The sequence below is a fragment of the Castor canadensis genome, chromosome 2 (genome assembly GCF_047511655.1).
Source record: "Castor canadensis chromosome 2, mCasCan1.hap1v2, whole genome shotgun sequence".
In the NCBI taxonomy this organism is placed as follows: Eukaryota; Metazoa; Chordata; class Mammalia; order Rodentia; family Castoridae; genus Castor; species Castor canadensis.
In genome coordinates, this window is record NC_133387.1 from 16,365,180 (window position 1) to 16,383,665 (window position 18,486).

Consider the following 18,486-nt stretch of genomic DNA (forward strand, 5'->3'; position numbering starts at 1 on the left):
CCTAGCTGAAAATTCTTCTTTAGTGGCTTCCTAAAGCCCTTGGGATGTAAGTCCAAATTTCTTAGCATGGCAGAGAAAGTCTTCCGGCACCTGGCCAGCTGTGGTCCTCTATATCTTCTTTACGTTGCATAATATCAACTCATTCAACCACTCACAGCACCTTGTAAGATAGCAGCTAGGCTGGCAGAGTCCCCCATCGCCTTATGCATCTTTGTCACTGCATTGACAGGTGGCTCAGTAAATGTTCATTAAATGAGCAAGGTGCTGGGCAAAAAAGACAGATGCTTCATAAATGTACAGGTCTAGATGGTGATGGTGCTGTCCAAGAGAAACACAAAGTGAGCCCATGTGGAAGTTCAAATTTTCTCATAGCTAGATCAGAAATGAAACGGGGAACTGTCATTATTTTATGGATCTGAATATATTCCAGTTTAATATGTGATTCCTAGAAAATTGAGATGCTTTACATTCTTTTCTTTTTCCATTCTAAATCTTCTAAATCCAGCATGTGTATTTCACATTTACATTACAACTCAATTCGGACTGACCACATTTGAAAATTGATCAGCAATCCGGTGCCGGTGAGTCACACCTGTAATCCTAGCTGCTTGGGAGGCTGTGATCGTAGCATCACAGCCCTTTGGGAGATCCGTCTCCAAAAATAAACAGGGCAAAATGGACTGGAGGTGTGGCTCAAATGGTAGAGTACCTGCTTCGCAAGCGCGAGGCCCTGAGTTCAAACCTCAGTGCCACCAAACCAAACCAAACAAACAAAAAAACCGATCAGCAAAAAACCGATCAGCAGCTATGCGTGGCTAGTGGCTACTTCCTCAGAGACATTCTCCGTCAAATCCCTTCCTCTTTAACCTATTTGATCTTCTTTGAAACTCCTACCAGTCAGTGCCAGCAAGGACCTTCCCTGCTTGTGGGTCATTTCTGACTGTCCCCCATAAGCACCCCTCCAGGCGAGGACTCACAGTGAGCATGGCGGGCACACAGCAGGCGCTGGGTGCACGCGGTCCTTGCTTGGATGGGCGACGGTGGCCTGCGCACGCCCTGCCTCCCAGGCGGGTCTGGGGAATGCTGGCTGGAGCCCGTGGACGTGACGGGGAGGAGTCTGGGGCCTGGGGTTTCTGCGTGGCGCGCGGGGCGGGCGGGCGGCCATGGCGGACCTCACGGTGTGCTCCTTCCTCACCAAGGTGCTGTGCGCCCACGGCGGCCGCATGTTCGTGCAGGACCTGCGCGGCCACGTGGAGCTGTCGGAGGCGAAGCTGCGGGCGGTGCTGCAGCGCGCTGGGCCCGAGCGCTTCCTGCTGCAGGAGGTGGCGGTGCAGCACGGCCCGTGGGACGCCGAGGCCGAGGTGGCGGCCGGCGCGCGCGGCGCGGCCCGGGACGGCGGCGCCTGGGCCTGGAGGGTGGTGGCCGTGTCCCCCGCGCGCCTGTGCGCCGGCTACCAGCGCGGCGAGTGCCAGGCCTGCGACCAGCTGCACTTCTGTCGCCGGCACATGCAGGGCAAGTGCCCCAACCGCGACTGCTGGTGAGGCGGCGGCGACAGCGGCGGGCCGGGCGGAGGGGCGGCGGCGCGATGGCGCGGGCCTTGCCGGCCAGCGGGAAGCGGGAGCAGAGAGAATGGCGAAGAGGGGAACTTCGTCACGGGGGGAGCCGGGGCGCCGGCGGGAAGCTCCCCGAACCCCTCCCGGGGAGGCCTCTCCTGGACGCCAGCCGCGGGGGGACAGTGAGAGTGAGGTCCCCTCCGCTGGGACGTCCACACCCCGCTCCGGCCCCGCCACGAAGCGCGCCGGGTTACATCGGTGTCCCGGGCTTTTGCATTCGCTTGCTCCAAGTGTCTCTTTGGGGGCCATTTGAGGAACCCGTGAGACCATGGGCCTGTTGAACCCGCTCCCCCCGACATCACCACAACGTTTTCTAATCCGACCCCGGGAAATTGAGGGCTGGGTGGGGTGAGTGAGGTGAGATCCTGTCGCTAGGGACTAATCCAGCTGGGATTTGAGGCTCCCCTGAGTCCAGTGTGCCCACATCCCGGAGTCTTCCTGGGTGCATTCTGCTCCTCCCCTTTATAACCTTGTTGGGAGGTGGGCAGCTGTTTAGGGGCAGAAGGGCAAGTGCCCTCACTGATAGGAATAGACGTGCATCCTCAGCGAGGTAGGTGACTGGGGCGGGGGTGGGGGTACGGGGGTGTTAGGGAGTGTGCCCTTGGCTTTAAAGTATTCCCGCTGAACTTGAAAATGACTCTGGGAAGGGAGTTGCTTCAACCCATCTTTTTTAAAAATCTGTCAGTCTTGGGAATTTGACTTTGAAAGCTGCGTGAGGAAGGGGATTCAGTTGGCCCCTTCCTCACCTGGGCTTCTGATCAAGAGCTTTGTGTTCTCCTAGGTCCACCTGCACCCTTTCTCATGATATCCACACGCCTATCAACATCCAAGTCCTGAAAAACCATGGGCTTTTTGGCCTCAATGAAGCTCAGCTTCGGATCCTGCTTTTGCAGAACGACCCCTGCCTTTTACCAGAGGTGAGTTGCCAAGACGCCATCCTCGCATCTACTCTTGTTTCAAGGCTTTCTTTCTCATTGACTTTTTTTGGCTTCAGATCTTAATTTTAATTTTATTTATTTATTTATTTATTTATTTTTGGTGGTACTGGAGTTTGCTCAGGGCTTCATGCTTGCTAGACAGGCACTCTTGAGCCACACCTCCAAACCCTTTTTGCTCTGATTATTTTGGAGATAAGGTCTCAATTTTTGCCCAAACCAGCCTCTACCGCATTCTCTACTTACTGCCATATCTGGGATAATAGGCACACACCACCTCGCCAAGCTTTTTTCCACTGGGATGGGGTGGGTCCTGTGAACTTTTTTTTTTGCCTATGCTGGCCTTGAACCATGATCCTCCTCATCTTAGCCTCCCAAGTAGCTAGGATTACAGGCATGAGCCATAAGCACTGGGTAATTTTAATTGCTTTGAAGCAATATGATGTAGTTTCACATTCTTTAAAAGTATCCACCACAATTTTTGTAGTAATAAAGTTAGTGTGTTTGTTTCTGTTTAGCCATGTATTTTAGTCCATGACTGGGTGTTCTGTGTTTGGAGTGGGTGGTGGATGGGCAGGGAGTTAGTAGTTTCTAGATGGTGGTGGCAGCAGTGGCAAGGCTCATAATATACTTTCTTGTATTTTATTTGTTTATTTATTTTGGCGGTACTGGGTTTGGACTCAGGGCCTCATGCACAATATACTTTAGGTTTGTTTGCCCTTTACTCTTCTTTTTTCTGTTCTTTTTGTTTGTTTAAGCAATTCTTGTTTCCTTTTTCAGATAAGCTTAGAATTACTTAAATTTCTCAAAACTTGGGGGACTGGGTGTGGCTCATGTGCCTAGCAAGCACAAGGCTGAGTTCAAATCCTGGTGCTGCAAAAAACAAAACAAAACATCTATATATATATAGGAACTCTTTGAAGAGGGTTGAAATTGCATAAAAATTATGAGTTCATTTCAGAAAATTGACACCACTGTTATAGACAAGACGCTATTTTGTTTTAAAGCAGGTTATGTGTCGGATAGAATTGCGTATCTCAGAATCAACTGATCGTGGTCCTGTAATGTCATTCAACTGTTCCTCTGTCCTCTGGATATTCTGGAGGGTTGATCAGATTTAGGCTTGGTTTTATAGCAAGACTTTTTTTAATAGGTGGTGCATTGCTGGAGTGACCAGCCATTCCCATTTCTCTAGGACCAAGGGGTTTCTTGGACTGTCAGACTTTTATGGTAAAATCTGGACACTTGTATTTCTTGTTGTATCATGTCAGGAGTCATTTAACGTCTGGCCAACTTTTTGTATAGGATTAAGTCTGATTAGTCATTTCAGAACTTACAGCCTGATCCATGATTTCAAAGTTCCCCAAGTGTATATACTTGGTTTGTCCCAGCGTTATTAGTAATAGGGTTCCTTATTACCCTTGTGTGGATTGTAAAATATGTTAGTGCCACTTGTGGAGATTGGTTTCACTGAAAGTAGAGCCTGATATAGGGATTCAGGTTCATGTGATTTATTGACAGAGGACTCTTCAGGCAAACCCAAAAGAGAGAGAGAGAAGCAAGATACAGGGAAGGAAAGGCTGTAAGCCAGGCAAAGTCTAGCTTGACTTGATTCATGGGAGGTGATGGGTAAAGATTGAGCTGGCTCCTCAAGCCAGGAGCCAGCTTTTGTACCTTCACAGAAGTCCCTCACTGGCTGTAGGATTTGGGGAGGAGAGCAGGCTAACTGAGGGTCTAAATGATAAGAGATAGACAGCTAACACTCACAGCTGAGATCTGAATGGGGCACGTTAGGCACATCAGCTGAAGATTTTAACAGCCATTGATGGTGAGAAGATGCCATTTGTATGTAAGGAATGAAATCAAAACCACCATGAGATAGCACTTTATCCCAGTTAGAATGGCTGTTGTCAAAACAAAACGAAAAACCCCTGAAAAACAAATGCTGGCAAGGATGCAGAAGCAGGGGAACTTTGATAGATGGATGTAACTTAGTGTGACCATTATGGAAAACAGTATGGAGGTGCCTCAAAAACAAAACAAAACAAAAACCAGGACTTCCATAGGACCCAGCAATCCCATTACTACATATATATCCAAAAGGATTGAAGCCAGTATGTTGAGCAGACATCGGCACTCTCATTTTTATTGCAGGTCTGTTCACAATAGCCAAGATATGGGAACAACCTCGGTGTTCATCTATGGATGAATGAATAAAGAAAATGTAGTATATGTACTGCAATGAAATACCATTCAGCCATAAAAATGAGTGAAATTCTAGCATTTGCAGCAACGTGGATAGAATTGGATGACCTGGTGTTAAATAAAATGAAGTCAGGCACAGAAATACAAATACCATGTGCTTTCATTTATATTTGGAAGCTAAAGTTGAGTTCAAAGAAGTAGAGAGTAGAGTAGTGGTTAACAGAGCCTGGGAAAGGTGTGGGGAGGGAGGAAGGAAGGGAAAGAGGACAGTTAGTGGTTACAGGGGTACAATTGGGAAGGAGGAGTAACTTTAACTTCTGTAGCACAGTAGAATAACTATAGTTGATAACAATTAACTGGATATTTTAAAATAGCTAATAGAGAGGATTTTGAATGTTCCCAACACAAAGAAATACATGCCTGACAGATATGCCAGTTACCCTGATCTAATGAGAACTCATATTATATCCACATTGTGTATGTGCATTGAAATGTTACACTGTCACAATTAATATGTATAATTACTATGTGTCAATTAAAAATAATAGTTGATGAAAGAAATTGCCATTTAATCCCCAGTTTTGTGAGAGAAGCTGTGGTTTATTGGCTTAAAAGATGCAGTGAAAGCGTGGTGGCTCATGCCTATAATCCTGGCTTCCCAGGAGGTAGAGATCAGGAGGATTAAAGTTCAAAGCCAGCCCCAAGAAATAGTTTATGAGACCCTATCTCAAAAATATCCAGCAGAAAAAGAGCTGGTGGAGTGGCTCAGGAGGTAGAATGCCGGTCTAACAAGCATGAAGGCTTGAGTTCAAACCCCAGTACACCACCAGAAAGAAAAAAAAAAAAGATGCAGTAAAAACTAACACCTTATTTCTGCACCAGGTCTGTTTGCTGTACAACAAAGGTGGCGACCCCCTCTATGGTTACTGCAACCTCAAGGATAAATGCAACAAATTTCATGTGTGCAAATCCTTTGTCAGGGGTGAATGCTCACTTCAGACCTGCAGACGGTCCCATCAGCTCATTCATCCTGCATCCTTGAGGTTGCTACAGGACCAGGGACTGAGTATTTCCAGCGTTGTGAATTTTCAGATAATCTCCTCCTACAAGCATATGAAGCTGCACAAGATGCTGGAAGACAAAGGTAGGCATGTCAGTGCACAACACGAGCCAGCAGTGGTGAGGTAGTGTTGTGATTTTTCACTGTGCAGAACAAGTGACTTGAAAGTAGGCTCAAGGACAAAATACTTTCTATTTAATTGTAACTTTGTCTTTGAAAAGCTTAGGACAGTCAGCATTTTTTGATGCAGAATTGTGATTCTAACCAAAGAAAAGACTTTGCCAGTTTAGAGCCTGCCCAAGTATTTGAACAGTGTAGCTCTTGGGCAAAGTGGGGGTCAGGACCTAGCTAGAACAGCCTTACCAGCTTGGCTGGGAATGGAGGAGGGGGGATGGGTCAGTGACGCAAAGGTAAGGCTAATAGTTGAATAGCTTTCTTTTATTAAATTGAATTAAAGATTTGGTTTTTTTTAAAAGAGATTTTTAACCACATAACAGAAAAATGTGGAAGACAGAGACTAGAAACAAAATTGCATATGATTCCCTTAATTCTAATCCACAATTAATTGTTACCATCTCATATATGCCCTTCCGTTCTGCTACTGTACTCATTCAGTTGTTGTTAGGTTAGTATTTTAACTTTGCACTTTGTGTAGGATCACAAGTATCTTCCCCATAGTGTTTCTGACTTTTTTTTTTTGTATTGTTAGGGGTTGAACCCAGAGCCTTGAGCATGTCAGGCAAGTGCTCTACCACTGAGCTACACTCCCAGCCTTCTAGCATTTTCTAACGTGTGCAGAGTGTGGTGTGGTGTTCTTTTAATTATAATGCATCCAGGTTACTTATTAAATTAGCTTATAGCTGAGAACCAGAGTAGTGGGTATAGGAGAATTTCTGCTGAGAAAATCAAATTACTAAAGTCAAAGGTTCTAAGCTTTTAATTTGGAGCTTTCTGATGTTGGAATGTTAGTGGCAGACTTAATGAATTCGAAGGTTGGGAGAGTGTTCTGCGTGTTCCAGCGTCAGAGGTTGTCTCTGAACCCCTCAGTGGTGGCAGCAACCTTCCACTCTATACGATATGTAGGGCCTGCTGTATTGTCATGTGGTCTTGTTCAATGAGTCTGTCATAACTATAAAACAGTGACTTTCTGCTTGCTGTTGTTACTTTTTAATATATCAACTATACATGTTAATCCAGAAGAGACAAACTCCAAAACCCAGGGAATCGTGTCTGAGGCCTAGTCAGCTGGCTGGTGCTGCCAAGGTAAAATGAGACCTGGTGATAGAAAGAGTGTCTTTGGAAAGCTCATCCTTTCTTCTTCCTCTTAGATGACTCTGCTTCTTCTATGGAGCAGCCACAGGGGCTTGAGAAACAAGGAGCACAAGTATCTCGGGCTACAGAAGCCAGGCCTCTGCTTCCTGTCCCTGCTCAGTCGGCCAGGAAGCCCTGCCCAGGTAAACCCTAAAGGGCATCATTGAAGTAAGAAGCTTGTCCATCTTGGAAGATCTGAAAGCAAGGCTTCTGCTGAGCTTTACTTTGTAACCATACATTCATTTAGTCATTCATTAGTAATGGTCACAAAAATACCTACCTCTCAGCTTGTGAGAAGTACAGAGCTAAAGGAGAAAATGTCAGATTGGGAGGATAAAATTGAGGATGAGGCTGGACATGGAGCAGCAAAAAGAGAGTAAAATCTGACTATAGAGGGAGGTTGAATATGTAGCTTCTGCCTGCGGTGCCTGAGCACCTTCCCCAGGTGGGGTGGATGGAGCTCTTTAAGGGGTGGTTTTTGCTGACTTCTGTGGTCCAGTCAGTGCTTTGCTGAATGTCCATTTACTCAGTTTACATTGTGATAATCAGCGTGTACCCGTTGTACACAATTTTTACTTAGTCATTTCATAAACATCTTTCTATTTTTGTTCACATTTATCAAACATAATCATTTTTGCACAGATCCATTAATATAGTTTAACTACCTCCCTTATTCTGGAATATTTCAGTCCTTTCCAACACATTGTGAATATCTCTTTTTATAAAATCTGCACAGTATTGATCTTAAAGCCATTCTTTACTTTTGCTAACTTAAGGTGCTAAGTGATACTATCTTTTGATTTGCATTGCTTTAAATGTGTGTATGAGCGAACAGTTCTCAATGTAACTATTTTCTGCATTGTCTTGATATTGTGCATTTTATATATGGCCTTTTATTGCTGGGGTCCTCATCTGTGCTGCTGTGAGATTGCCTTTAATGAGGCTCCTCATTTTCATAAAAGAAATGTCAACCACCCTGTGTCCATGATATGCAAGTTTGGTGGGTCCATTCTCAGTCAACACTACAGAATAAATCACTTTGGGTTCTCAATAGAGAGTTCTACCTCACCCTGTCCACATTTTCCTCTCTTTACCAAAGCCCAACAGCAATGGTTTGAAGGATGTGCAGTTCATCCATTCCTCCAAATTGTATCTGTTCTTTCTGTAGTGGGGATGGACTGTCAAAAATCCATATACCTCATCTATTTCATATTGACTCCCCTCTCTTCCTCCTTCTCTTCTCTATTTCCCCACATACCCTGCTGTTTTCATCAAGTTACATGTAGATTATTTGCTCTTTGTTTTATCAAGGGGTACCACAAAGAGGCAGGTGTATGAAATCCTTTGCTGTTTTTGCTGTAGAAATATCTCCAAATGTCATTGCGTAAAGAACTTTTTTTTTTTTTAAAGAATTAACTGTTCTGCAATAACATGGCATTTGAGAAATAGGGACAATGTCGTGAGTTTTCATCAAACTAAATTTATTTCAAGAATTTTTTTCTCATGAAGCTGTATTGTGCACAGGAATGCAAAAATATCCTTTACAATTACTGTGTTTTCTATGTAACTTATGGTAATCTTTTAAAAACTCTGTTAACAACAGTATTTCTGAAAGCCCTTATGTTTTGCGTATTTTATTTCATTTATTTTTCTAGTTCTGGTTTTTCTAGTTGCTGATTTTATTTTTTATACCTTGCAGGGGATCAAACCCAGGGCATCATGCATGGTAGGCAAAGCATTTTACTGCTAAGCTATACCCTAGCCCTCCTGCTAACTTTTTAAAAACATACTTTTTTATAGTTGATTATTGTGCCTATTTACAACCCCTTATCATTTACTGTATAATTTTTGTTATAAACCATCTTAAACCTTTAGTGGTAATGGTGTAGGGTATAAATGCATATCTTTAATGCTGAGAGACTTGGACTTGTATATTATGTCTTTTTCTATGTCTTACAGTTGTGCTCTTGTATATGAAGTTATTGGACCTCTGTAATCTTTGTTGTAATATTTTATTCAGTTCTCTAGTATCTTATCTTAATTTTAGTTCCATTGGTATTCATTCTGTAAAATGATGCTAGATGTTACTGGACCAAATCTGGCTGCTTGCCCCATGACAAGTCAATGAAGTCTGTAGATAAGGTGGTGAGGCAAGAAATAGGATTTCATTCAAAAAGCCAGCTAAAGGAGGAGATAGAGGACTCTTACAAAGACTGTTAGGCAGGGAGGCTGCTCAGGGGTGGTTTACACAGGCAGTTGATGGCCACTCCCAGACAGATGATGCATAGCTAATCCTTGGCTGGCCATGAGATGTTTTTCACTTCTGTAGATCTCAGAAACAGATCTTTATTTCCTCAGACTATCCTGATTAGTTAAATATTACACAGTGGATAAGCTAGAGGGTGGGTAGCTGCTCTTGCTTGACTGGATGGGACTTGATTACTGGTAGCTGTTTAGTGGCAAATTTCTGCTTGCAATCTACATGGCTGGATTTGAGGAATCTACTTTCTAAAGGGGACTATAAGTAGTTATTATTTAGTTAAAGTAGCTTTAGCTATCTTTTATCTTTGATCATCACCAGACGTTTTGCTACTCCTAAATCATATACCTGTTCCTCACATAAACGTACACATGCATGAATTACCTCTGTGATCTCCCACAACATTTAGGACTCCTTGAAATTCTTTTGCAACCTATCATCCTAAACTTAACTTTTCTTTCTAATAATTTTTCTATACCCACTCCTAGACAAGTCCTAACTAACAGAACCCTTTCATCCAATTTCCAAATTTAATCAAAATGTACAAACCAAAATTTAAATTCAAAAGTCATAGCTTATAAACTTTGGAAAATGGTTTCTTGGATTTAAAAAAAATTATCACCCAAAGTTGTCAAAATTAATTTTTTCCTTGTCTGGTATAAATAATAGCCCTGTGTTAATTGTGTATAGAGTGGATTGCTGAGGGTATCCAGTTCCAGCATCATAACCAGGTACAGTTTTAAATTTGGCCTAAAGCATTATCCTTCATCTTGACAGCCAGAGGAAGCAAATGCAAGGCTTACTTCTATGAGAATCAAGGACTCAAAGTCACTCATTCTTCCCTTCCTCTTCCCATTTTCCTCCCCCTCCCCTCTTCTCCCTCCCCTCTTCCTCCCTCTCCTCCTCCTCCTCAGAGGAGTTTAATAACTTACCAAAAATTACACTGATAGTAAGTAGTAGGATAAAGTTATCTGGTTCCAAGTTAAAAATTTTTTGTCATCTGTGGCTGTCTCAAAGTGTAACGCCTTACGTAACTCACATTTTAAAAGCTACTATCATGGAGCCTACGGCAACACAATCATTTAAATAAATTATTTTATTTACGTGTACATTTTTTAAGCAACCACGTAATTTAAATTGAAAAATGATGAAATAAAGGTTTGCAGCTTTAATCATATACTACACCCCCCAATACAGATAAGAGTTAACATGCTAAATGTAAAAATATTTTCCCTTTCCTAATTTATAGTGGCATATTTTCTTCTAAAGCTATCATATATATTTTTAAACAAATGATAGGAGTGAGAAAATGACTTGAAGGATGTAATGAAAATAATCTCAAATAAGTAATTAAGATGTACATATTCAGAAAAAATACTGACATTGGAGAATATATGATTTAAAAATCAATACAGTGTCCTTTTCGTTTCCAATCTTCATATTGGGTAGATTCTGGGCCCCTGGGTCCACCTTTTTCTCTAGTAACTGGATTAATATCACCTGGAAATCTTTTCAGTGGCTCTTTCTCTAAATGGGAATCCTTTGGTGTTCAAAGTTACTCATGCCTCAGGTCTTCTGCAGTTCACACTGCCTTGTTCATGGGTGATGAATTTCCCCTGGTTTCTCTGCTGGTGTTCCCTTTTTATGAGTGTAATGAAGCCAGGGTTTTATACCTGCCAGTTTTATCCTTATGAATACATCATAAGGACTGGGCCACCGCTCAGTTACTAGTGGTCATGTGGTTCTGAGCAGCACTTGGTCCCCTGAGGCAAACAGGTGCAGGGTTTGTCTGATGGAAATCTGGACCACGAAGAAGCAAACTTCTGCATGCTCTTACTTATTTGACTTAAGCTCTGGGCATATTTAACAAGAATTTTCATATTCAGAGTGAAGAGAAGACGTGCTGATTGTGGATGCTTGAAAAGGTTCTTAAACAGAATTTCAAGTGGACTTAGGTTTAGCCTGCTTCAGGGAGCCCCTAACATGGAGCAGGGCCTTATTCCAGGTAGGCTAGCTTCCTGACAGATCTTAACTAAAGGGTTTTTTGTTTGGTTTGGCTTTTTTGTTTTTGTTTTTTTAAGTGCGATTCATGTTTTCCATCTTCCCAGTGGTCTGGGATCTCCAAGATAAATGAAGTCCATTTTATGTGTGTGTGCGTGCTGGGGGAGGGAGGGCTGGAGGTGTGGGTCAAGCAGTAGAGGGCCTGCTTTGCAAATGCTGAGCCCTGAGTTCAAACCCCAGTCCCGCCAAAAAAAAAAACAAATCCATTTTATTTGTGAGGTTTTGCTAACTTGCTGAGTTATTTTTGAAAAAATAAATCCATTGTCACTCTGGATCAAACTTGGCAGCTAACATTAGGGGAATTACCTCTTTTAATAAGGCTTTGTTACTTTTGTTGCCTTTTCCATATGGGTGGGGTAAGTTTCTACCCACCCTGAGAAAGTGTCCACAGCACTAAGGAACACTTGGAATTTTCAGAAACTTTAGGCATTTGAGAAAAGCCTATTTTCCAGTCCTCAAGAATCCTCCTCCTATTGTGTTGGCATCTTCTTTGGAGGTTTTTCCATTTTGGGCACTGTTCCTGTCATGTGTTATACGGCATTAGTGATCCTCTGCATAGTTTTTGGCAAATATGCTCCTTCAAGTGTGTCTGCAGCCAGTCCATCAAAGAAAGCATTCCTCCATAATGGGTACCTTCATGCAAATACTTCATTATAAAATAGACCAATGCTTCAGGCAATTACACAATTAGTTCCCTGTGCATTTAACTTCCACTTATTATCTTTATCCATATTGGTGATCCCCATTCTCAGGTCATCCCTTCATCCCTCTCAGTGAAATGGTGCCTAAAATTGGATGAATCTATCTGGAGGATTAGTGGCCTCCTTATCTTGGTTCTCTTAGTTGTTTCTTTGCCACCATGTCAGCCAAGCGATTTCCTTTATCATGTGAGTATCTGCTTTTGGTGTCCTGGGCAGTGTATTGTGGCTACTGCTAAAAGAGATGGGACTGCTTCCAGCAAGACCACAATTTCTACCAGGTGTTCATTGTCTTTATTACAAGCAGTAAGTAACCTGTGCTCTCGCCAGGTGGCCCCATGAGCATGAATGAAGAGAAAGGAATACCTAGAATCCATGTAAATGTTAGCCTTTTTCCCCTGGCAGACAGTAGCAGTGACCTTATTGATTTTATGAGTTTTGTCTTCTGTGTCAATGTCCCAGGTGATAGGGGCCTTACCTCTATCATCTGTTGGTGATCATGACCTGCCTGTTAGTACCCTTGTTCATTAAGCTGCTTCCGTCAGTGAAAAGTTTCCAGTGCTGTTGTTCCAGTGGTGGTTGTACCAGGTTAGGTCTGCTGGAGTGGACTAAATCCTCAGTTTTTATACAGTTATGCTCCAGTATATGTTCAGTTTGGCTTGGGAGCAGAGGGGAAGGATTTAAAGCAGTAGTCACCTGAAGTTCAACATTTGAATTGTTTAGGAAAATATCCTGATATTTTCCCATTCTTCCAGCTGTTCCCAGTAGCTACCTCCTGCTCTGAAAGAGTCACTACCTAGTGGGGACAAATCACTATTGTTCCAGAGTAAATTTTTGGCATTAAGTGAAGCTTTGCGAGGGGTGGCTGTAGCTGTTCAACATGGGGCCATTCTTTTACAGTTGTTCTGACCGTGGAGAAGTAAGAAATTGCTTGAGGAGTGTCGCCAGCACCTGGAGCAGCATCCTCAGACAATTCCTTGTCTCATGTGTGTGTTCAGTTTGAATGATTTCCTCTGGTTAGGCAACTCCAAGGTCATGGCAGAAGCCAATTTTTCTTTAATGGCTTTGGAAGCAGGCTGGCAAGCAGAGGTCTATTTAAAGAATGAGTCCAAACCCTTCAAGGCACAGTATTAGCCCACTTAAGGGGCTCAAATCTGGCAAAACCCAACAATGCCTAGAAAACTCCATAATTGTCACCCAGTGGTTGGGGCCTTTGTCCTGTTGGGCAACAAAAACTCTGAGGGAGCCCCATTAAGTTTTTGCTGTAATTCTTCAATCTTATTTAAGCTGTTCTGTGTAGGGACCACCCCCCTCCCCATTAGCCCTGTTAAAAGTGCACCTCTTGTAGTGATCCAGCCCAGACATATCCCCATCATTGGGGTCCCAGTTAGGCTCTGTGAGAGGGACTGCTGCACTGGGTTCAGGGACCCCATCAGCACTTTCCTGGCGGACATGATGTCCCTCCTCTCTCACCAATTGTCTAGTACAAGCTGTCACTCATATGCAGGCAAAAGAATGTTCATCAGAGCTGTGTGTCAGCCCATGTAGGATGATGGGAGGTAAAAGTCATTCAGATTGCTTTTTTTTTTTTTTCCAATTTAACACATCAAAGGCTGAAAATGGGCTATGTGCCCGATAATATCCTTTTGCTGCCCATTGCCAGTCTTCCTACTGGATAGTGCCCCAATGGTAATTGCCCTGCCCCAGTCAGGTTTGCTCCCTGGCCAGCATGAGTGCCCTGGCGAGTCTTTAAAGGGGAAGAATGTGAGGCTGGGTGTGGTGGCACATACCTGTAATCCTAGAACTTGGAGGCTGAGGCAGGGGGATCTCAAGTTTGAGGCTAGTTTGGGCTACATGGAAAGTTCCAGGCTAGCTATGTAGTGAAATCCTGTCTCAAAAAACAAAACAAACAAAACGTAAAACAAAAAACAACCAAAAAAGAAAACATAGAACAAAAAAAAAAAAAAAAGAAAGTGTTTCAGCACTGGTTTTGTAAAGTGTAGGAGCTGAGACTTGGGGCCTGGGGATAAGCATCTCCGGCTTCAGGGACCACAGGTCTCCCACGGAGTTGGAGAAAGACTCAGCAGAGGTCTGGCCAAGGCTTGTGCCATCGCCCTCACTTCTTCCTTCCACTGTTCCTTATCTCCTGATTGCAATATTGGGGGTTTAAATCTTGATCTTCTACCCTAGGTACCGTCAGTTTGGAACTCTGTTTTCATGTCCTCCTGTTGGAGAAGTACAAAGACCTGGACACCACTACCAGCTCTCTGGCAAAAAAAGTTCTAATTGTAAGATAGTGTTATAATTCAGTGGCCCATTAAACAGGCACTTTTCTCCAGGTTCTTCATATTGTGGCCAAACAGTATTATAATAAAGAGTCACCTCTTTCTTAGACATGGGAAAGACCATTTTTTTCCACAGTGTGCCCAAGCAGACTATTGGCCAGGATAGAACTTCTCATCTCTACTTTATGCACAAAGCACACCCACCCAAGGTGACACAGACAGACGCAATGTTGGGTAGAAAGTTCAACAACTGTTTCATCCACATAATGGTACTCAGTATCAAATGGCAAGACTACCCAAATGGAGTTTTCTTTCCTTTTGCTCAGTTCTGGGGTTTGAACTCTGGGCCTTACACTTGCGAGGCAGATGCTCTATCACTTGAGCCATGCCTCCATGCTCCCCTTTTTTGTTTCAGTTATTTTTTATTTTTTTAGGTATGGTCTCACATTTTTACCTAGAGCTGACCTCAGAGAGCAATCTTCCTGTCTATGGCCTCCTATGTAGCTGAGATGACAGGCATGTACCATCCCAGGTTTTTTGGGAGATATGGTCTTGCTAACTTGTCACTTGAGCTGGCCTTGAACTGCAGTCCTCCCAGTCTCTGCCTCCTGGACAACTAGGATTACAGAAGTGAGCCTGGTCATGAAAGAGTTTTTACTGACCCAAATGGTACCAAATAAAAATGGTCAAAATGCTCAAATGGCAGAGTTTTCACTCACTGAAACTATATCAAATACAGATGGCAGAAGTGCTCAAATAGCAGAGAAAGGAATTCCCAGTGTACATGTCACAGTGACCTCCTTGCCAAATGAAAGCCTGTTGGTGCTCCTAAATGTTGATTTCTGTGTTAATGCAGGGCTATTGGGAGTCTGTACCATGACTGAAGAAGGCATGGGAGATTCTCCAGAACAAAAAGTGTTCAGATGGCTGTTAGAGACAGTCCAGAGCCTTCCTTCTTCATGGAACCAGCTTGCCATGGACAGTATTCCTGGCTGGGTCACCAAAATTTAATAGACCAAGTCTGACTGCTCACATTGACAGACCAATAAGTTGAGAGACATGGTATTGAGGCAAGGACTCAAGACTTTATTCAAAAGCTGGCTAGACAAGAAAATAGAAGACTGTGTCACAAAGCTTATCTTGCTGGGATGGTGATTTAGGAGTGACTTATTTAAGCTGTTGATGAGTATTTCCAGACTCTTGGGAACGTTCTCACTGTAGATGGGTTGAATGATGAACATCTGACCATTATTGCCAAGTTGTGAGATGTTTTTGCAGTTCTGCAAATCTCAAAAACAGATATTTATTCCTCAGGCTATTCTTCAGACTTGTTTCATATTACATAAAGAGCAGTTTAGATAGAGTTGGGGAAGCTGTCCTGAGGCCCAAACTCCTGGAAATAAATGAAAACATCCTTAATGCTCCACTTGATAATCATGCTTCTTTATCTTTTTCTTGTTTTCATCTGATCATCCAGCCATTAGAGAGTTATCATGTTAGAGAGAAATTTTCTTTGGTAATTTATTGGGGTCTTATGAGGCGTATCTGCATGTCTTGAGTTCCACAAATTTGACATATCCTAAATTGAATTATTGATTTTCCTCCAGTATTATTTCTTTTTTGGTTCTCTTATTTTTAAATCCAGTCAATTGATTTTAGCCAAGAAAGTGAAAATTTTCCTATGCTCTTCTTTTTCCTTATTCCTGTGTCAAACTTGTTATCCAGTTTTACAGATATTTTTGCCTCAAATGTTTTTTCTTCTTTGCCTCTTTCTTTCTATCCCTATACACTGCCTTGGTTTACACCCTCATTGCTTCTCTTTTTTTGGGGTTTGAACTCTGGGCTTTGCACTTGCAAAGCAGATTCTCTACCACTTGAGCCATGCTCCAGTCCATTTTGCTCTGGTTATTTTGAAGATGGGGGTCTCTTGAACTGTGATTCTCCCAATCTCAGCCTTCCAAGTAGCTGGAATTACAGGCATGAGTCACCAGTACCTGGCTGTCACCTCTCTTATGTATCTCACCAGGTGCATGACTCAGTGGTTTTCAAGTTACAGGTTTTGGAATTTTCTTTGTAGGAGGTACTCGGTGGGTCCCTTGCCCCCACTACAATGATGGCAGCCTCATTTTAATTGTTAATGTCATTGGCTTTTGTGGATTTCATTTAATTCCTTACTTCCCTTCTCTTTTCCTGCCTTCCATCTAGCTATCTGGTTGATGTTTTGAAAGTAAACCCAATCATATGGCTTGTTTTTTCTGCTGAGACCTTCATTGGTCAATATCGTGTAGAGCAAGAGTCATAAGCTGAAATCTCACAGGGTCCAGATGTGAGTTAGATGAATGAAGTAGCCTGGAGTGCCAGAGAAATGGGGGCAAGGAGGAAGTGCTGTGGCAAGCTGTCCCAACCAGAAGGGCACCTGCCTCTCATTTACATCTGAGAAGATGGACCTGATTTGTCATATTTTCCAGTTTTTCCAAAGAAGCTAGAAATCCAGAATTCTGTGAGAAATTTTCTAAATGTTAAATATTGACTTTTAATTTTTAAAATGTAGTCTAATATTGTTTGTACTGACAATATTGTTTGTGTTATTTTGTCTTGTGATTCTCCGTATCTGTAAATGATGTTACCTCTTTTGTTAGTTCCATTACTACTTCCCTTTGCCTGCCTCAAAATCTCGCCAAATTAAAATCTTGAAAATTAATAGTTGCTTTTCCTGACCGGGAAGAGGTGATTCTTAGAGGATTCTTACGGCGCTAGCGTAGTACTTACTACATTGCATTCCAGTGCTTTGGCTTTGAGCGAAACATTATTATTTGTGGTACTTGTAACACTTAGAAGTTAGACATGTTTTGCAATTTACTGAATTAAGCTCTGTACTCAAGTCTGTCTGAATCAGTATCATATTGGTATGCTACTCCTACTTATATTTTTTTTAATATTCAAAAAAGTTTTCCTGTGAGTGTGTTATATAATATAAACATCCTTTTCAGTTCTTAATTGAATTGTCTAGATCTAAAATTAACTCTTTAACACTAAGGTTTATGATGTTAACCCTTTTTATCAAGGATTGTCTCTTCATTATTAATGTGTTTCTTGATTTTTTTATTGTACTTATTTTCATTATACTTATTTTCTTATTTTTATCTAGGTCTTATAAATTCCTTGTTAATGCTACTTCTTTCTTGAGTGTTTTACATCTGTGTTGCTACTCAGTATGGGAATTTCTGTCTTTAAAATGCTGAAATTTTTAAAAATGTTTATCTTTTAGTGAATTGTCTTTGTTCTAATAGTTGTAGATGACCTGTTTGTTTTTTCTAAATATAGAAATCATAGCTGCAGAATGATTTTTTCTATTTTGTGTTATAGACAAACAAAAATGATGAAAAGATGTGTTTGTTATTTCCTCATTAAATATGAAGTTAATTGTTGGTTGTAAATGAATATTCTTAATCAGAATAAGAGAAATAACATCTGTTCTTGCTTGTTGGAACCTAAAAGCTTGATAAATGAATTGGTATCTGATATAATAACATTTTTATCACTTAATTCACCTAATGTGACTGATTATATTAAAGGTTTTCATAACATTAAAGCATCCTCAAATTCCTGAGATTAAACTGTATCTGATTATGGCATATGTTCTTTTAATGTACTTTTTTCCCTATTTTGTATCTATACATTCATAAATAAAGTTCATGTATATTTTATATTGTATGTAGTAATTTCCTTTTTATTTTTATTGGTAGATGGCCAAAGTATAAATTTTATTCTAACTGCTTTACCATTTGGAGTTTTATAAATTAATTCATAATATCATTTTTTTTGTGGTATTGGGGTTTGAACTCAGGGCAAAAGACAGGCATTCTTCCACTTGAACCAGGCCTCCAGCCCTTTTTGCTCTGGTTGTTTTGGAGATGGGATCTGGCTTTCTACCCGGGCTGACCTGAATGGTAACCCTTCTATTTTTAGGCTTCCTGTCATAGCTGAGATGACAGACATGCATCACCACACCCTGCTTTTTCTATTGAGATGGAGTCTTGCAAACTTTTTTCCCAGGC

The 18,486-nt window shown here is 41.9% G+C and overlaps 1 protein-coding gene across 3 annotated transcripts; it reads left to right on the forward strand.

The window, feature by feature from the left end:
- The first annotated feature begins 1,090 nt into the window (after positions 1 to 1,090).
- On the forward strand, positions 1,091 to 18,135 carry Zc3hav1l (ZC3HAV1 like). 3 transcript variants are annotated; one of them, XR_012444174.1, is made up of 6 exons: positions 1,091 to 1,537; positions 2,395 to 2,530; positions 5,636 to 5,897; positions 7,142 to 7,267; positions 8,824 to 11,389; positions 14,334 to 14,432. XR_012444174.1 is itself a non-coding variant. In XM_074062215.1 (5 exons), the coding sequence occupies exons 1-5, from the start codon at positions 1,164 to 1,166 to the stop codon at positions 8,904 to 8,906; spliced, it is 981 nt and encodes a 326-aa protein (XP_073918316.1). In that variant the 5' UTR covers positions 1,091 to 1,163; the 3' UTR covers positions 8,907 to 18,135. The 3 variants fall into 3 exon arrangements, 2 of the variants coding, with proteins under 2 accessions (XP_073918316.1, XP_073918315.1); XM_074062215.1 differs by having other exon boundaries at positions 8,824 to 18,135; XM_074062214.1 differs by lacking the exon at positions 8,824 to 11,389 and having other exon boundaries at positions 1,093 to 1,537; positions 14,334 to 18,135.
- Positions 18,136 to 18,486: the final 351 nt, after the last annotated feature.

Excerpts from the sequence above, each read along its gene's own strand:
- Zc3hav1l (XM_074062214.1), top strand. The coding sequence starts at position 1,164 with ATGGCGGACCTCACGGTGTGCTCCTTCCTCACCAAGGTGCTGTGCGCC. Across the intron at positions 2,531-5,635 it reads ACCCCTGCCTTTTACCAGAG|GTCTGTTTGCTGTACAACAA; the intron begins GTGAGTTGCCAA and ends TTTCTGCACCAG. Across the intron at positions 5,898-7,141 it reads CAAGATGCTGGAAGACAAAG|ATGACTCTGCTTCTTCTATG; the intron begins GTAGGCATGTCA and ends TCTTCCTCTTAG.